Raw genomic sequence first — 20,021 nt, 5'->3', positions numbered from 1 at the left:
AGTGCTGCACTAGTGTGGTGGGAGAGAAAAAAAAGACAAATTGGGAGTGGTAATTGGATGAGATTGCATGCTCTGATAAGTACAGGAAAATGCACAAATGTGTGACACCTGTAGCATTCTTCAAGGAAACCTGACAAGATAATGACTTGATTGCCAGCCGTACCTTGAAGAATGCTTTATTTTTTTATTTTTTTATTTATTTTTTTAAATATCATCCACACTCTTTTTGGAGTTTTCTTTAATCAGTGTTCAACGTAGCCTCACACGGCTACGTTGATAAGGCTACAGCATAGGCTGCTCAGAGCTCAATGATATTGTAACTACAATCTCCCTATATCTGTCTGTCTCTCTATATTTCAGGAGATGGCACTGAAACCACCACACTATGGCACACTCTGTGGCACAGGTACAGCTCGCTCCCACAGGATTAAAATCAATCTCTAGCTCCCAAAAGAGAGAAAAGAAAGAAAAAAAGAGAGAGGGAGAGGGCAGAGGGAGGAAAGGAGGAAGGCAAGAACTGAAGAGGTGAAAACAAGTACTTTACTGCCTCTACAGCCTCAAACCACACCTCTTCACACAATTGAGCGAAAAGATGAATTTAGAGGGGGTGGGGGGGAAGGGGAAGGGGAGTCTCAGAAAAGAACAGACAATGCTTCATGTTGCTGCCTGAAACTTGACAAAACCCTTCATGTGAATCTGTTGGAAGTTGGAAATGCTTTACTGAGTCCTCTGCTATTATTTACCTTATGTCAGTGGGGATGATATTGTATGCCCCATACCCTCCTCAAAAAATGTCCCACTCCAGCACCCACTCTGTAAAATAGGTGTCAAATACAGTCAGTAGATCTGTAAAGTATGTTTATATGTATGTATGTATATCTATCACAGAGTTGATGGTGTTTATATTTATTGATTGCCTTTTATTTGCTTTGTTTTCAAAACTGCCTGGTGGCCATTTTTATTTTCCTACTTTCTATTTTTTGTATCATTTGATGTTGCTCTATCTGGGCTTGCTCATGGAACTAATGACTTTTAATATATTTATGCTGCAAAGCCTATGATCTGTAGGCTTCCATTAGTATTGAGCCCGCTCACAGTGTATCATGTCTTTCACCCTTTGCCTCGTTTATTTCCACTTTTGCAACTGATTACATTGTTGGTGACAAGTGTGGCTGATGTTGCAGATGCATGCATGGCCCTACAATACCAACAGATTCGCAGTGCTTTTTAGCTGTGCTACCGTTCGCCATGCTGTTATTACACTGGTAGAAATGGTAGGACAAGTTTAATACTTTGAGCTAAGCCACAATCACAAGGGACTAACTGCTGGGGTTATAATCAAAAGCTGTTTATGTAGGGCAGATTTGAAGAGCACTAAGCCTAACCTTTTGTGTGTCGCTTACTATTTCGAAGTCAGAACTGATTTAACTGTTGGGACCCATATTAAAATGACTCCAGATGGTAGAGGAAAAAAAATCGTAATTATAATCCTCTGGCAGTCATTAATATTTCTTGGGTTCAAGCAAAAAGTGCTTCACTTTGTACACTTATTTACACTGAAAAAAAGAGAAACGTATTTTCTGATGAGAACAACACTGAACACCAAAATAAATAGGTACTCCAGGATTGAGTTTAAAAACAAGCAATAAGTTAAGATTTGATTTAAAAAAAAAATCCACTATGATGCACTTAATACTTATTATTCAGAGCAACGCTTTTTTCTACTTTTTCTCCACTCATAGGACCATCATGACACATTATGTCTTATTGAATCATTTCTACCATGCACACCAGTAACTGGCTCGATGGATTTGCAGCGTTATTGTTCAATAATCCTGTTAATTGGTAAGCTAAACGTCTTTAATAGGTAAGGCCTAAAAGGCAACTTCAGTACAGAAATATAAACATAGAATTAGAGTAATTAAAATGGACAAAGTCTGTGTAGTCAGTTAGAGATGTGCGGCTTGACTTGGGTAGGTGCTGTTTTCCCTCCTATATATAGTTAAATGAAATGACTGCACAGACAAGATGCCTTTTTTTCATTTTGTTCCAGTCTTTGATCTGTCATGGTTGTACAGGCTGTGTCCATTTTAAAGCTTTTAATTTTATGTGTGTCACCTCTTTGTAAGGCAGGTTGTTATTATTTAAGGAGGTATATTCATGTAATTATGGTATCAAATGTATTCACTACTGCGTAGGAGCCACAGTATGAAATATACATAGCATCCTAGCACTGTGTAATAATTAGATTTGCCTGATCTTTGGGGAAAAGACAAAAAAAAACATGCAGGGGAAAGCTTTTGTCCTTGTAAGGGAGACAGAAACCTCACTTTTATTCAATGTGAAGTACAATATGCACCTTACATGATCTTTGTAATTGACTTTGATTTGCCAGTGTGGAGAAAACTGTAAATGTTTTGTTTATGTATGTGTGCGCTTCTGAAATTTATTAAAGTCTTTTGCATTGTATTGCATATTTCGATGACTCTTCTTATTCATTGTTTTAAGCATCCAATATTAGTTTACATCACACAGTTTTCTGCACACGATGCCGTGTCTGCCTGATGAGAACAGTAAGACTATAATGAGGCCAGCACACGTTGTAGAATAATTTGTTGTTTTTCACATATACACTTAGTTGGTGACATTAAGTATTGGTAAAACAGGCTGTGGCCTGTAAAAAATATATGTAGTTGTGTTGGTTGAGGCAGCATTAATAGTTCAATTTCAGCCACAGAAAAACACCCATACATTTCTTCTACATTTTGCAACAGTATAGCATTTAAATAGGCAAAAGAAACAAAAAACAATGATTTACATCGCTAATTAGGAACAGATTACAGATAAAAAAGTTATGGAAATTTCAAGAAGAACGCATCCTTTGAAGTGCAGAGACAGAAAACAGCCAAACAGGAGCTTTTTTTGGACCGACACGTTTTTTTTTTTATTTATCTTCCTTCCATGAGAGCTGATAATGATCATTTGATAAAGATAACTCTGCTGTTATGATGTACAGTAGGGCACGAAAACAGGGGTTTACACATCTGAGAGAGACTGATGCTAGAAAGTACAATAACCACTGCTCAAACATTGTGTTATGTGGTGTTTATGCGGATTTGATCCAAAAATACAGACTTGAAAGACATAAAACAAAGTCTGAGTCGAGACAACAGAAAATGTTTAATTGCTTATCAGAGTTACTTCATAGTTTGAAACCAAGCGAGCTAATCAGTTCCCATGGGGAAAGTGTCCTTGGTGATTTGAGAAAGTGGTGCACACTCAAGAAAAGCGTTCTCCAATGGAGAGTGCATAAATGTCAACTTTCTATTAATAGATAAATGTAAACCTGATAAATGCATCGTCTTGGCATAAAAACAGAGAGCGTAGATAGATAATAAGGTAGATGTATCTCTTTGAGGAACAAAAATTCAGCTTGATTTTTTTCTTTCATATATAATTAGGCAATACATGTTTTCAGATGAACCATAAATAAATTTAACAGCCAACCATTAATGAGTATTGACATTTGTTCATGAGTGGTATGTGTTAGATGAAGTTTTTTCCAGCGTGTTGGTGCAAAGTCCAAATTAAGAAGGAAGAAAGAAACAAAAAAAGGAAATTTATTCAGTGGATGCTGGGTTCTAGCTCTGTCTGTGAATCACTGTTTTTCTTTGTTTGTTTTTTCATTTTTTGGTTGTTAGAAAAGGCACACAAAATCCAGTACTTCTATCTTTTTATATGGCTATTAAAGCTCGCCCCATAGCTACATTACAGCGTGTCACTGAGCAAAGCATTAGCAGAGTTTCTTTGTTGACATATTGATTCATGATTTATGAGACGGCAGTGTTCAATTTCATTTACCAGGCCAGGAAGCAAGTTATATGTATTAAGTTTGATTACTTATTGTATAATGCAATGATACGTCTGCAGCTGGAGCATCATATATATGGACCAACATGCTGGGCTTTACACAGACACACATGCGGCCAGTGGTTATGTTCGTGGAGAGGCTTGCTAAATGCCCTTCATTAAATTATATGGATATGTTTCTTTTTCCACTTTGTTTGCTTCATCATTTAGACAGTGGCTTCTTGTTTTCCTGTAATGTCAGCCATTCACTTCGTTATTTAAGATTGCATCCTAATAACTAGTTGGGAATACTTCACAATACTCAGAAAGTATGTGTGAAGTTTGTTATACCAGACAAAGACTGCATAGCTGGCCCAGTGACTTTCCTCAACCTTGAGAATGCATGCAATCAGTGCAATCAGTACATCAGCCCTGTTATCAGTTCTTTGCCTCTAATAAATGTAACATAAAACTAAAGCATGTCTGTTATTTATGTGGATTGTGTAAGATTGCAAAGGAGTAACTGAGTAGGCAAAAACCATTACACATTGATTTTACAAGTCACTCACGTTCTCTTCTGGGATCATTGATATCCGCTGTAGACGGTGTAAAATTACAATTCAAGATTACAGATTTTTAAACCAAATGATTGCCGTAGTTGCTTTGTAAGTTCACTTTTTAAACGCATAGTGAATTCTGAGGATGGTATTGCATATATTTGATGTCTTTTTATGTTATAGAGAATAACACAGGTTAAAGTGAAGGCATTTAATAGTTTGGTTGTCTTTGGGGAGGTGTAGGTCAATTTAACAAGCAGCAAGCATGCTCAGGGTATGATGTGAAGTTGTCCTGAAGCAATACTGACTGTGTAAGCAGAGGCTATTTATGCATGTGCTGTGCAGTGGTGCAGGAAACAAGAAGATGCTGTGTGTTTTTTTTCTGTTGCACTCCACTCAAGGCAACACTCCACACAATTGCTGCCAAATCTCTGCCAAACTGAATAATTCAATCATCCCCCATAGCTGCAGTGGTCTATCTACCTTTGTGTGTGCAACAATCAAATCAGTGTGGAAGCCTGCCGTGTGGTTCTTTCTGAGACACTGAGTAGCTCTACAGCCCGGAGATTGTTTTCATTGAAAACAATTGTGTTGATTAAACGAGGTGTGACTGTGGAGCAGGCATCTGAAGAACATCGATTGCTTGTACAATTGTTTGTTCCTTGTTAAAAGTGTGATCTAAAACAGTGGACGCCGTTAGTGTGCAAGGAGCATATGGTTGGCTGGTGTGCCCTTAAGACAGTCAGTGTGCCTCTGTATTTCCAAAAATATCCCAGGTAAAGAAATCCATTGTGATCGCTTGTGTGGGCTTAATAATGCCTTTTGATTAATGACCACATAAAATTCTTAAATCACAGTTTCGGGTGGGTTAGCATGGCTTTATCAGGACCTGATTTATATTATTATATTTTATTGCATTTTATCTTTTGTGAATGTACATTACTTCATACAGATAAATTATCTTTACAACATTTTTCAGCAGATAGCAGCCTTCCCATTTCCCTTATCCCACAATTCTTTGAGGTACTCGTGTGGATTCAAACTTTGCTTCGCCCATGTCCACTTAGTTCTAATTCCCCTGTAAAAAAAGAGTACTGTAAAGATTAGGCAAAATGTAAAATTGCTGTTCTGTTTTATATGTTTGGCATAGCTGGACTGGCCATCGGGCATATTTATTTATTTTTTTAACAGTATAAACAAGGAAAGGTGATGGATTGGCCAGATGCTGGCAGATGTGTAAAAATAACTCAGTTGTTTGGTGGTGGCTATGGCGGAGCTGCCACAAGAGGCCAGGTGGATGAGAGAAAGGTGAGGCAGCAGGAGGAGAGACCCGAGGCGGCCGCTGGTCCGAGTGTCAGGTGAACTGAACTTCAGGTAAGAAGTTATGACCTGCAGTCTATCTGGGTCGAATATAAACCAAGTTTAGGTGGAGTTTATTTTTGTTGTGCTGACTTTTTACCGTCAGTTACAATAACTTGTACTACGTACTAGCTACCATGACGGAGTTTCTACAGGTGGGTGGGTGCTATGATGTTACTGATAGTGAACTTTATTTTATTCATAAGGTTAGTTAGTAGAGTTGCCAACCGTCCCCTAAAAAATGGAATCGTCTCGTATTCAGAGAAAATATTACGTGTTTTGTATTGAGGTGAAAAGGAACACAGTTTGTCCTGTACTTCAGGTACAATGGAAGAAGACACAAAGCTGGAGTTTTTCTCTGTCTTTACGCTGTCAGCTGTCTCTTCTTCTCTCATTCAATCGTGAAACTGATCAATGATCAGCTGATCGGCTTTTCTCTCTTGTTTGTTTATCGCCGGAAAGAGGAAACCAGCGGTTGTCGCGCTAAACAACAGCAGCACGTTTAAGCTTGATCAGCTGTTGTTAGAATTTATTTAATATTAATTTCTAGTATCAGCTGATGTTTGATGGAGCCACAGCTGTAAAAGCTGCTGGTCATTATGTCGGCTTGGTTATCTGGTGAGAGGGAAACATGAAGATGAAACCAGGAGATGTCCTTACTGAATCATCAGAGCTGAACAGGTGATGGAGAAACAGGTTTACCTTTTAGATGACATGGATAAGTTGAAGGGAAGTTATGAACTGTTTCTGAGAGACAAATAACACCAGGATCCTTTCTGTGTAGCTGACAGCTGGTAACTGTGCAGGGGCGGGTCTAACAAAGCTTTGCCAGGGGGGCAGGTGGGGCATTAGCAGGGAGGGGGGGGGCACAAAGAAATACTTTTCTTTCTTATTCTCGTTTAAAATGTCAAGCTTTTATTAAATAATTATCTGAATCTTACAACCAAAGTTTTTATCTGATGTACACCGTATAGAAATCATACATAGACCAACAAGACAGTACATCACTGTCACAACAGCGTTTGTTTTCATTCAAAGGCTTTATGATTTTTCCTATAATACCTGGTGGGCCGGTCTCTAGTCAAAATGCCCGGGCCGATTTTTTGTCCCAGTCCAGCCCTGATGTTTGGGTTTTTTTCTTTATCAGTTTTTGCTACCTGGGCATTAGTGGTGCAATAACATGTCGTGGACATCTGCAAAAAAACCCAAAAAAAACCCCACACACATAAAGGCTGTTTGAGTTTAAATTAGTTCCTCATTACCAGCCACAGCAGTGTGCTGATACAGAGTAAAATCAAAAGTGCTGGAGTCATTTCATCTCATTTGGTGTAATTTAACTACAAGAAAGTTATTCCTCAAAACGATTTGGAGTCAAATGTCATATTCTGCAAGTAACTTCACACAGTACTGTTTTTAGAAGACGTAAAATATGATTCGCAGCAGTGAGTGGATTTTTTCCTGCATCTTCTGTCACAGAGGATTTTATCTGTGGACAAAGGTTTAAATAAATTGGGTTCTAATTTGCCACTGATATTATCTGGTGAATGGTCATTAGTGTTACTGTTCTTTAACTACTTTTAGTGTTCATTGTAGTTTACTGTTGCTGTTGTGTCTTTTTTCCTGTTAATGCAATAATGTCAGGGCATGCAGTCTGGGAAGTGTGTAGCTGTGATGGAGCGGGTGTGATCATTGGTGTTGGCGTCGTCCCATTGTGAGAGAATTAATAGTTTTACTTTTTTTTAAAGCATACAGTAGAATACCTGCATGCCAACCTATTGTGCTATTTCATTGCCACTTCCCACTATGGATCACTGTTTAATACAATGTGATGCTGTCAAAATTGTGCGAAGCAGATATTCTTTTCTGAAATGTAGCTGGGTTGCTTGACTGATGGCATGTAATGACTGGTGATATGCAAATCAGGGTTCAGCTGTCTGGATCTGAACACTACTCTTTTTGAAAGAGACTAACAATACTTCGTGTGACAAAAACAACCACTCCTAGGAATAATGTCTTCGCTCAAGAGAATTAGTCAGTGTTAAGGATGTTGTCATGACAAGATGCATGAATTTTTGCAAGCTGAAGGTGGCCAGACTAGAAGGTGGCAACTTAAAGACAATGTCCAAGGAAGGCTATGTCTGTGCTCCCCTTAATCCTGGTAATCCTCCTGCAGAATTCTTGATTTGCTTTTGTAAAAGAGATTGGGAGATGATAAGATGCTCGTCCGCCTCCTTAGAATAGCTGATAATCTGGTTTGAACAGAGGAATCAGGGGGTATTTAGCTTGCCTTAACATTTGCCCAAGCAGATGGCGCTGACGGGGGAAGGCACAACCTTAACCTTCATCCCCCTCCCTCTCTGCTTGGTCTACTTTGAGGGGGAAAAAAAGAACAGTGGGATGATAATCAATGTTGTTTATTTTGCTGCTTGACTCTTTAAGTACTTTCAGCCAGATTATAGGCTTTTGCAGGGGATAATCAGGAGACCGCAGACAATTGCTTTTTCCCCATCCTCACAGTATCCCCCCACGAATGCGTAAAGAAGGCGATTTAAAGTAGATGCCAACTCTTAATTCCTGATTAGTCCCATTGCAAACCCTGTTAAAATTAACTGGACACTGCGCTAATCACTGCATTTTGAACACTTGCTGTTCTGGTGCAGTGGACATACCGTATCCAGTGAGTAAGACGACTTCCCACAAGTGATATATCCATTAACACTCCCTTTTGAGGCTTTTTCCTCAGTGTGGTTACACACAAACACACTACGAACCCCCAAAAAGTTCTTGAGGGTAATTGTAACACTTCAGGACTGAACCACTAGTGGGCTGACGTATTATAAAAAGAGACAAGCCAAGTTCCCATCAAAGTTTTAAGGTAATTAAAGAAAAGCCAGTAAACAGCCAATATTAAAAATAATACATGTTAAGACTCTCTTCTCCCTGAAAATTGTAGGTATACAATTTAACTGTCAAAAAAAGGAGCAACAGTAACTTTTTTTGGTTTTTGGACTGCAATATCTTCAGTAGCATTTATGTAAGCTGTAAGCATGATGGCATGTAATCCATTAAGTCATTTATATTGGTTCCCTAAGTCTACCTCTCTAAACTTAATACCTCCGGCAATCTTCTCAGCTTGGACTGGACACCTGCAACAAAAGCATTTGAAGAAATGAGATCAGCCCATTGACTAATTAGAACTGTGCACGGCATATGCGAGCGGAAGGACTATTTAACTAAAGCATTTGTTGCATCCATTTTTTTCTTTGTCTCTGCAGTTGTGTGCTATAACAGGATATTGTGCATAGCTGTCAGGCTCAGTCTGGTGTAGAAGCACAAAAGACAAGCAGCCCAGAATCCATCCTACTCAAACATGTACACGGTGCAAAGTTAATCCACATATACACAATGACATGCTGATTGTCTTTGTGCGCTCTCACTTCATCCAGACACAAGCAAAAGAGTCAAGCGCTCTCGAACAAGCCTTTTGAGGGGAACGGTCATTTTCGAAACAATTTGCATGAGACGCACAAACATTATACATTGTAATTGCACCTATCAGCACAGCTTGATATCTTTGTGTGATACTTGCTGTAATTGATGCAGTTATTGCATTTGTTTCTTCTCGTCTGTGCTGTGCTATTTAAGTGCTTCCTCGTAATAAAAATTTATTCAATGTGATGTGCTTGAAAGCTGATGTCAGCAAGGAGGTATGTACAGAACCATTAACAGAGAATATTAGATGGTGAACCACATAAAGCTAATGCTAGGCTGTGGTAACACGCATCATGCAGCTCATACTAATTGCTTGGACCTTTCCTTGTACCAGAGTTAAGACGTCGCTGGCTCTTTGAGGTTCACAAAAACAAAACAGAACACATCAGTGCCTTTAACTTAGCTTTTTGACCCAGTGCCTTCAGAAACGGCTTTTATTATGCAGCAGCTAGCACTGAAAACTTTAGCTCCAGTGCTTGGAAACATATGCCACAATAAGAAAAGGAAAGAGACCAAGATCTTGAAATGCAAAAGGATAATAGAATCAAGGAAAAGTCTTCTTTAGTAATGTGTGAGAAAGTCACAGATTGGCACACAGAATTTCAATGCATACAGTATTCGAAAACAGCAGCAAGCCATTCCCAAGATCAGTCATACTATTTTATAGTATTCTGACAGTGTCTGTATTTTTTGAATGGCAAGAGACTCTTTATAAAATGATAAGGCTTCATGTCAGACACTTGTGCTTAACACTCACCTTTTAAGATAAAACTGCTGTTAAGACTGCATTATAATTGTGTTATGACCGTGTTATAAACTAAAAAAATAAGTATAACAGAACGCTTTTACTCTATTTGCATTTTGTGCTGGTAAGATAATTCTGTTTCTCTTTAGCTAATGAAACCAAAAGGTAGGAGTTTGTACACATAGATTTGAACATCTTAGTGTCATACAGTACTGATCTTACAGAATGTCCACAATATATCTTTTTTATATACACTTTTCGGCAAAAGAAATGGAATGGCACAACTTAGATTACCTGTAATCCACACATATAGATATGCACCCCCTGTGATGGAGCAGACATGTGTTCCGAAATAATGGACAACACTTCAATGACTTCAGTGAATTGTGCCGACCTTTTTGTATTGTGTGGATGATTGTGTGATGCTCCCTCAGATAATGACTGTGCCCTACTTTGACTTTGAGGCAATGACCTGAAATAAGGCACACAAGTGAAATCTGAGTCTCGATGAACCTGGAAGTGATTAAGGTCACCCAGACACACCACATTTGTTTGCCGGGTGACTCACATCAGCCGATGTCTGCAAATCATTTGGGAGTGCATTGTGGAAATACTTTCCAATGCAAACAGTGACCAGCATGCTTAGGAAGACTTTCAGAATGATTGGTACTCCTGTATAAGTTTGAAGCAAGTCCATTCTGAGTTCAACTCTATAGATATACGAGTTTGTTTTTTTTGTTTGTTGTCAGAGCACCACTTTCTGAATGGTTTTTCCTGAAAACTATAGTTTGTGACATACTTCTTAGACTGTCCAACAATATTAGCAATATGATGAGAGTGCAAAGCATCAAAACATGCAGTGACTGAGAATACTATTGCTATGCATTAGCTCTGGACACTGACTAAACAAAGGGAGACTTACTTACTCACAAAAGTTAAGAAAGGGCTCTATTAGCGCAAGTGCACAGCAAAGTACAGTGGCAGTGAGTCAATGAAAGGTTTTTTTAGGAATATAAAGATTCATCCAAGTACTTAAGTATGCATCACATATAGGGAAGTAAAACATCAAGCAAATGAAGACATCACAAACGATGATGCATTACTGAATCTTTCATTCATCTCAACTTAACTCTATTCAGCGCTTTGATACATTATTTAACAAAGTGACTGAAAAGGCTGAGTTCCAGACTCTGAGTCTCACTGACATGATGCACATATGACTTTGGGGAAAACATGGATAACATGAGATCATGTCTACCTCTTGAGGGAAGGGTGCACTGTGTGGATCTCTGGCTTGTTTTTGTGCCTTGCTATTCTGCTGGGGATCAGTAAACAGATTCTTGCAACAGCCATGGTAAAAAAAAAAAGCTACTCTTCCTCTGCTGTGTATGTAAATCAGAGTAGGGGGATGTAATGAAACAATGAATTCTCCCTAATTTTTTTTTTTTTTTACAAGAGGGACTTATGGGACTCACTATATTTAGATACAACAAAGAGATTGCCAGGGGTGTCCAGTCTCTCTAGTTAAGTTGTGGAGTCTTAGCCAACTTGTCAATGAAGAACTGCTTACTTCAATGCTTAAAGACATGCTGGGTAAAAATGGAGCTCTGTGTCTCCCTCCAGACAATTTCAATTAAGCCTCTGTGGGGCTCAAAGAATGGATGTGTCAATAGATGGTAATTTTTTCACCTTAATAGATTACGGATGTTATCAGTAAGATCACTGGAGTTGATTCTGAGTTATGTGCAGTGTGTATTGTATTGGCTACATGCATAGCAAGCCTGTAAGATGACCCGCCCTGCCAGCAAGAATTGCTTTGTCACTCAGACAAATACGGCAGATGAATGCTCAGCATGATGCTGGGTTATTTGTCATCTGGTGTTCTCTTTCTAATGGGTTTACTGTTTATGATCCAGGTCAGAGAAGGACAAAGCACTCCACACCAGAAGTTAAAACATAATCTTAAGAAAGATCACTCAAAAGAGCCTAAATTCTCAACTTTTTAAACTGTTTTATTATTCCCACTTTACTTATCACCTTAACCTCCAGCAAAATATAATCATTTTGCTTTTTATACTCATTCTAAACTGCTTGGGGTTTTCTCTTCAGTAAGTGGGGTCTTTACCTTAAAATATATAATATTTTAAGGTAAATATTATAAACACCCAGCTTGCCCCTGCGGGCGGTTTATCCTTCAAGCTCGGGTCCTCTACCAGAGGGCTGGGAACTTGAGGGTCCTGCGCAGTATCTTAGCTGTTCCCAGGACTGCGCTCTTCTGGACAGAGATCTCCGATGTTGTTCCCGGGATCTGCTGGAGCCACTCGCCTAGCTTGGGAGTCACCGCACCCAGTGCTCCGATTACCACTGGGACCACCGTTATCTTCACCCTCCAGATCCTCTCGAGCTCTTCTCTGAGCCCTTGGTATTTCTCCAGCTTCTTGTGTTCCTTCTTCCTGATATTGCTGTCATTCGGAACCGCTACATCGATCACTACGGCCGTCTTCTTCTGTTTGTCTACCACCACTATGTCCGGTTGGTTAGCCACCACCATTTTGTCCGTCTGTATCTGGAAGTCCCACAGGATCTTAGCTCGGTCATTCTCCATCACCCTTGCGGGCGTCTCCCATTTTGACCTCGGGACTTCCAGGCCATATTTGGCACAGATGTTCCTGTACACTATGCCGGCCACTTGGTTATGGCGTTCCATGTATGCCCTGCCTGCTAGCATCTTGCACCCTGCTGTTATATGCTGGATTGTCTCAGGGGCATCTTTACACAGCCTGCACCTGGGGTCTTGCCTGGTGTGATAGACCCTAGCCTCTATGGATCTTGTACTCAGAGCTTGTTCTTGTGCTGCCATGATTAGTGCCTCTGTGCTGTCTTTCAGTCCAGCTTTGTCCAGCCACTGGTAGGATTTATGGATATCAGCCACCTCCTCTATCTGCCGGTGGTACATACCGTGCAGGGGCCTGTCCTTCCATGATGGTTCCTCATCTCCCTCCTTTTTTTTGGGTTTCTGCTGCCTGAGGTATTCACTGAGCACTCGGTCAGTTGGGGCCATCTTCCCAATGTATTCCGCTTAGCGTACAGCCTCAGGGTGCTGGACTTGGGGTGATACCCTCCATGCATGGTAAGGACCTTTCTTGTCTTTATGTCAGTGGCTTCTATCTCCTCCTTTGGCCAACTTATTATACCAGCTGAGTACCTGATCATGGGCATATATATATATATATATATATATATATATATATATATACACACACACACACACACACACACACACACACACATATATATGTATATATATATATATATATATATATATATATATATATATATATATATATATATAGCTCTGAGTATATATATATATATGCAGGACATTCAATTCAATTCAGTTCAATTTTCATTTATAGAGTGCCAAATCAAAACAACAGTCGCCTCAAGGCGCTTTATACTGTAAGGTAGACCCTGCAATAATACATACTAGCTTAGGACGGTGTATTTTGTAGTCACTAAGAACTGCTTAACCATGATTTTATTTGACCGAAACTCTGTTAGGGATATGGGTTTATCCCCGTCATTTACTGTAACACCATCATCTCACATATTTTTAATATAACATTTAACCTTGAAAATATGATACTGCAGATGCAGAGAGACAGAATCTTTGCAAAGTCAGATATTTTCATCCTTACCAAGTAGGAAGGGGGAGTAATGCTGCCATGTTTGCCTTTTGGAGATAACACCTCAGAGGTCATTTGAATGACTTGTTGTAATGTGGGTCACATCAAACACACCAGGAAACCAACTTCCTGACATGTGAGATTTTTACTCTTTTGCATTTTTTTTTTTTTTTTACTATCGTTATATTATTATATAGCTGTGACTGGTGGAGTGCAATGCCACACATATGGGGCTGGGTGATAACACAAGAGGCTTTACACATCAGGTTTGCTCAATATTAAAGTTATAGAGACTTCCCGTTATCCCTCCATTAGATTTCTCATAAAAAAAAAAAAATATGTTACAGAAATGGAGCCCATAATCATATCCTTAACATTCAGGATTAGAATTCCTCCAAAACGAACTGTCCTTGACTACTTTAAAGGAAAACATGAAAGGCGGTGCATGTCAAGACACACATTCCCCAGCAACGTGAAGATTCTTGGCTCTTATCTGTTTGATTTTGCACTTAGGGATTTTTTCTTCATCTTCTCTCTTCAAACATCAAGTGCCAAAGTCATTTACATGTGCTAGGGGCAACCAGAGTTAAAACACAGACATACAACTTACTGCTGTCTAGAGGCAGTGTATGAAGAAAATAAGGAAGTTGTAAGGGATAGGTAAAATAAGGCAGCAGAGGAAGAGTGAAATGAAAGGAAGGCGAGGAGGAAGGGAGGAGAAAGCGAATGAGAGAAATGAGGACAGTAGGAGGTGAGTGCAGTGAAACACAGAGAGGGTAATTCAATTTGACTAAAACTCTGTCGCTTCATACAACAGGGGATTGGCCTAACCACCAAAATGAATTAAAATTCATGAACTTTTGAAGAGAGAGCTGCCAGCAGGAAGTGGAGAGGATAAGACACAGTTAAAGCAGATATTATTTTTTTCTAATTACAAATAAATGAAGCTATTAGTTTACCTTAAATTAAAAGCAGAAGGGTTCCCTAAGAGATATGCGATCCCATGTGTAAGTCATTTAAGACTGATTGGGCCCCTATTGAGCTATATACGTCTCTGTCAAAGTATCTGTCTATGTGAAAAAATACCTTTTGGCTATAAAGAAGTGAAACTGTTAGCCTGTTAGCAATTCCATCCTCTATGTAATATAATCATATACAGAGTCGTACATGTCTGCACGTGGAATTTGGCATAGACAGAACACACGCAGCCGATTATTTGTAATGCTTCCCAAACCAGACAATCAAAAGAAAATCCAGTGTTTGACTTTGATCCATGCACAATATAAATAACTAATTTATCAATTGTGCTTAAAGAGGCATACAATGGGCAGAACAGAGAACATTGTGTAGCCGGGATAATCCCTTAGAAGATTTATCCTGACGTTGCCTTGAGGGGAATAGTGGGAGCAAGAAGCAGATCCTATTCCCTCACTCTCTGTCTCTCTATCTCTGTGTCTCTGGATACATAGCCACTATCGCAGCTCCTGATCAGCCCTATTTAGTTATATTGCATTGTGTTCTTTGATATTCCAGTTAATCCGTCAAGTGAAGAGATTTAAGCTAAGATTACAATGATTCAATGAACTTTTGATTACTTGTGTCTGTAGCCCTATGGCATTTTCTTGATGCGCTGCATGTGCGCTCATATGCATTTGTTTGCCCGTATGTGTTAAGTGTGGGCGACTTTGACTGTAGGTGGTTCTAAATGTGAATAGTAGAGCAGATACATATTGTCTGAGAGTTTAATTTAGCCTAAGAGTTGTTGTTTGTTTTTATTCTAATTGTCTCGATGTAAAGATGAAATCACAGGCTTCCACTTTACGACTGCCCGGGCTCCCCAAATTTAGTATGCGAGGTTTAATCCAAGGTGAGCTCTCATGCCTGGGAACCACACAAACAAGCCAGCATAGATTTGGATAACATCTGTTTTCAGTTTTCTGTCAGTTGGAGCATTCTGTATGTGCAATTACTTGAACCAATCACATGCAAAAGCTTTTTCAATCTGGCTCCTTGAGTGCTGTCACTAGTTATTACAGTGTGTGCTGTTTAGCAAAAGTGCTTTTGCAGTTTGAAGAGCATCCCAAGATATTAGTGGCATCTAATTGCATTACCTGGAGGAGACTGATGGCGCCAGTTAAAATGGCTGGAACCTTCTCAGACTGTGTTGAGGGCAAATGCTTCTTTACAACTTATACTACATGTTTCTGACTGGAATCTTTTGTCGACTAAGTGATATTCTGACAGCTTTAAGCCTCCACTCGCCTCACCAAATACCCTTATTCCCTCAGCAATCATACATCTTACCATTAATCCACTTTCATCCATGTGAAACTAAAACAATGACAGAATGATAATGACAGCTAATGTAGCCAAATTTTGATTGCGCAAGTCAGTTTTGTTCTCATTAACTTATTCTGAATTGATTCATGCATTCATGCTTGTTTACCTAGCAATAGTGTAAAATGTCCCTGCAGTGCAATCCATATTCAAGCAGGCCAGCTGTGAGGCTTGCTGCAGCACTTGTCCATTTAAGCTCCAAAAAAGCCAGATTGTTTTCTTGGTTTTTCATCGTTCAATTGCTTCTAAATAACCCTTGATCAAATCTTTACATCTTTTCAACAATCCATTACACTGCTGACATTTTTCATGCATAATGTGCATAATAGAGATCTCCAAGTGGCTTCTCTTTGGCATGGTGACAAAAATGCCTTTTTAAAATGTAGACTTTCCATAAGAATACAAAAAAAAAGTCATCTTGTGGGCAGCTCAACATCATTTTCCAAAGAAGCCACAGGCAAATTTTTATGACTGAGAAGACAATAAGGTGAAAACTGCCGAGTGACCCTCATGGGATGTGTCTCTAGCCCCTTCTGTCTTCCACTTCTAGATTTAGAAGGGACTGGAGGGGTTTTTAATGCACAGTCCTCACACAGTCCAGTGGGACTCTCATCTTGGGAATAGCATGCCAGTTTTATAGAGCAGGGAGTGGCAGTGGAGAGAGACAAGGGTCCTTAGAGACGCCTGGATGTTTTCCATATTAAACTGAAGAGAACACGACTTAAGATCTCACTAGTGAAATGACTCATTTTCAATGTGAAAATGCCAGTTAAATGATATGGAAATTAGCATAATTATGGAAACTGTGACATATCTAGGTCTGTTGTTGGGCTGAGATTTTATCCCACTTATACTATCCTACTCCCTCTCTTAGTCTCTTTTTTCACTTCCACGCCACCTACACGTTCCTCTAATCATTTCCCACCCTCACTTTTCCCCTGGACTCTTTTTGCACCACCACCCTTCTCACTAATTCCCCAACCTCTAACTCCCCATTTTCTCTCACTCACTTCCTACAGAGAGTAAAATATCCATGGGCAGTTTAATCACATTAATATGAGCAAAGGATGTGAGGTAATAAATCGCTTCTTTCTCTCAATGAGCTATAAGAGGTGGTGATAAAAACAACTTTTCTGTTGTTGTGCGCTTTTGCCTTGCAATGTGAAAAGAAGCTGTGTTTGAAGTTCAGATTAGTCTTCAGGGAGTCCCACCTATTGGGACTGTTAACCTTTAGCCATTCAGCCATAAAACAAGTGAGTTCCATTAAAATACATAATGCATGAAGTGCCGAGATTGCATGCCATTGATCAGCACTTGAATAAATTGAGTTGAAATCCTATTAACATAACCAGTTACACATAAAGTGAGATGAATAAAGTGCACTATAACACCTGCAAAAATTAGCTACCATCAGCCACAGTTTGTGATGGTTGAGGTGGTCAGGCTAACTGAAGCTAATTTAAAACTAAATTGTAATGAGCTATAATTCCAGCTATTTGTGCAGTGAGATGCTGGCGTTTTAGTCACAGTTTGTTTTGCTTTTTTTTAACATATTAGTCTGGATTGAAATGTCCTTTTTCTATACAGTACACACTCAGAGATCAGGCTGTGACCCTTTCTTCGATTTAATTCTGGACAATGATTCCTCTGTATCACGAGAGCAGAAGTTCACTTCGAGCAAGTAACACCGTTACATTCTTTTTCACCTTTTACTCTCTGTGTAACTAGAAATTGTTAATGTTTCGTTGTTGTTTATTGTTTGTTCTTTTGGCTGGGTTTGAAAAGTTGCCATGAGATATGCACACGAGCTGTTTAGCGCGGTGCAGCGTGGCCTCCGAGGCAGCTTTGACTCATGGCGCCTGGCTGCTTCAGATGCGGTAACAGAGATTGCTTCCCCCTCCTCCCCCGACAACCACACGACACTCTTTAAAGCATGAGCATGTTCCTCCTTTTAACGCAATTAAGAGATGGCTTGTCATCTTGACAGGTTGCCTTCATCTCCTTAAATGCGTGCATGCTACAGCAATAAGTCTTTACGGTACTGAAACGCCACATGACTTTTTTTTTTCACCATTTTTGTTTTCATGTCTCAGACTCCCTGTCTCTCTTGTATTAGGAATAATTGGGGCAATTAATTCAGGTGGATGCCCATTACGCCATATGTGTTTTCAGATTAAGTGCGGAAAAGGCTGTGTCGCCCGACCCCATGCAGACTTGGAGATGACCCAAATTGAAGCATGTTTCCTCCCACCCAAAGCTCCCCCTTCCCTCCCAGATTTCCCCTCCGACACCCGACATCCCGACGTCCCCACCCCCCTTCCGGTCCCATGCCAGCATCACAACAACAATGCCAGAGAACGCCTGCCAATGGTGGCAGCTCCTTAATGAAATAGTAATTGTGACTGTGACTTGCATGCATCAGTTGCTTTCCTGTTCTGTTCTGTTTCATTGCACAATACAGACAGGAGTCTACTGAGTTCCAGCTTTGTAATTTCATTAATGCTCAGTGTACCACCTCTGCGCATGGTTTGTTTTCATTACTACTTTACATTAGCCGTGATTGCATTGCCTTATTGTTTGCAGACGTAATATTTTAAGACATGCAGTTTATACATAAAGTCTACCGCGGAGTCTACAACATGTGTCTGTCGTAGAGTGACAAATAAAGTGTGGTATGCAAGAAGCAAGATTGAATATTGCCTAAAAATTGGCACAGCGAGTTTTTCGTGGTATGGTGGTGGTAACAGCTGTTCAGGGAGACACGGGAGCATGGAAATATTTAAGATCAATATATCTTTGATTTCACTGGGAGTCTATAACGGGCCTCCAATTGTACGCTTCATTACTGGACACAGGGGCCTAGAGTGCTGACCAATCCCACCTAATGAAAACAAATGTACTTGCAACCTGAAGAAAAGAAACACACTACACTGCCGTTAACATTCCACTGTCATTTTGTATGAGAACTGCGGCCGTAGTATATCCTGAACGGCAGACCTAGCAACTCAAGTGTGTCATTATGTGTGGGCAGGGAGAAGGAAAGCCAAAAAGTGCTCTAATTGCAGACTTCTGCTGGAACTAAAAAACAGATTCTATCTATCTATCTATCTATCTATCTATCTATCTATCTATCTATCTATCTATCTATCTATCTATCTATCTATCTATCTATCTATCTATCTATCTATCTATCTATCTATCTATCTATCTATCGTTACAGTATTAAACTATTCTTTCATGCAGATGTTCATAAATGGTAGTGCCGTTCATCAGAGCACAAATGAGATCAGGACTATTATTTCCAAAGTGCCCATGCTGATCTAACATCAGTTTTAGCTTCAGATCATGTTGAAAATGGAAGAAAAACAAGGACATATTTAGTGATCCTAGATCAGCGTACTTTTTCTGAGGTGTTTGATGAGAGCAGCTCCAGATTAGATTAGAGGCCTTACCCTGATGAAGGTAATCCATCATCTTGTAAGCAGGAAAAAAATTATGACAATTTAGTTCCAGCAAGTCTGTCAGAAGCTCTTAGCTTTTAGTTTCTAGCGTTGCGTAACTACAAACAGAATAAAGAAGTACAAATGAAGGCTGGTGGCTCGACATGTTTTATAAAAACTTGGGGGATTTTGATTTGTGACCATGACAGAGATTGAAAATACATCATACGCTGAAAGTACTTCTTTTCTATTTCCTGCTTTTTGTTTCTCTGTTTCACCTTTTGCCTTACCACTGCAGGCAAAACAAAATGCGTGCCGCTTCCATTTCATCTGCTAAACTTGGAGATAAAACACGTATAAAACTGGATGTTTTTTGAATGTTTCACCACTTTATTCCAGTTTGTGAGACGACAACGTCTTTGAACTTGATTTTCCCCCCAACGGTGCAAGTGCTGTGTAGCCCATGAAGTAAGCCTTCTTACTGGGCACTGAGGGAACGAGCCGATCAGCCTCTCAACACAAATCTTTTGTTTTTGTTATTCATGTCATATTTCTG

At 39.6% G+C, this 20,021-nt stretch overlaps 1 protein-coding gene across 2 annotated transcripts in view; it reads left to right on the top strand.

Annotated features, from left to right (window-relative positions):
* The window catches only part of pcdh11 (protocadherin 11), a 131,612-nt gene that overhangs the window by 21,121 nt on the left and 90,470 nt on the right, over window positions 1-20,021 (top strand). Inside the window, exon 4 of one of the 2 annotated variants that reach the window (XM_006781344.3) lies at window positions 361-2,431. The exons of the other annotated variant lie outside the window; for it this stretch is intronic. Coding sequence (XP_006781407.1) covers window positions 361-444 — 84 coding nt within the window. The 3' untranslated portion in view covers window positions 445-2,431. Of the gene's footprint in view, window positions 1-360; window positions 2,432-20,021 lie in introns of those variants that run through there. 2 annotated transcript variants of the gene reach the window in all.

This window comes from Neolamprologus brichardi, chromosome 2 (assembly GCF_056152115.1).
Source record: "Neolamprologus brichardi isolate AB-2024 chromosome 2, ASM5615211v1, whole genome shotgun sequence".
Taxonomy (NCBI): domain Eukaryota; kingdom Metazoa; phylum Chordata; class Actinopteri; order Cichliformes; family Cichlidae; genus Neolamprologus; species Neolamprologus brichardi.
The sequence above is the reverse complement of the archived record's forward strand: the minus strand, read 5'-3'. Positions and strand labels throughout refer to the sequence as shown.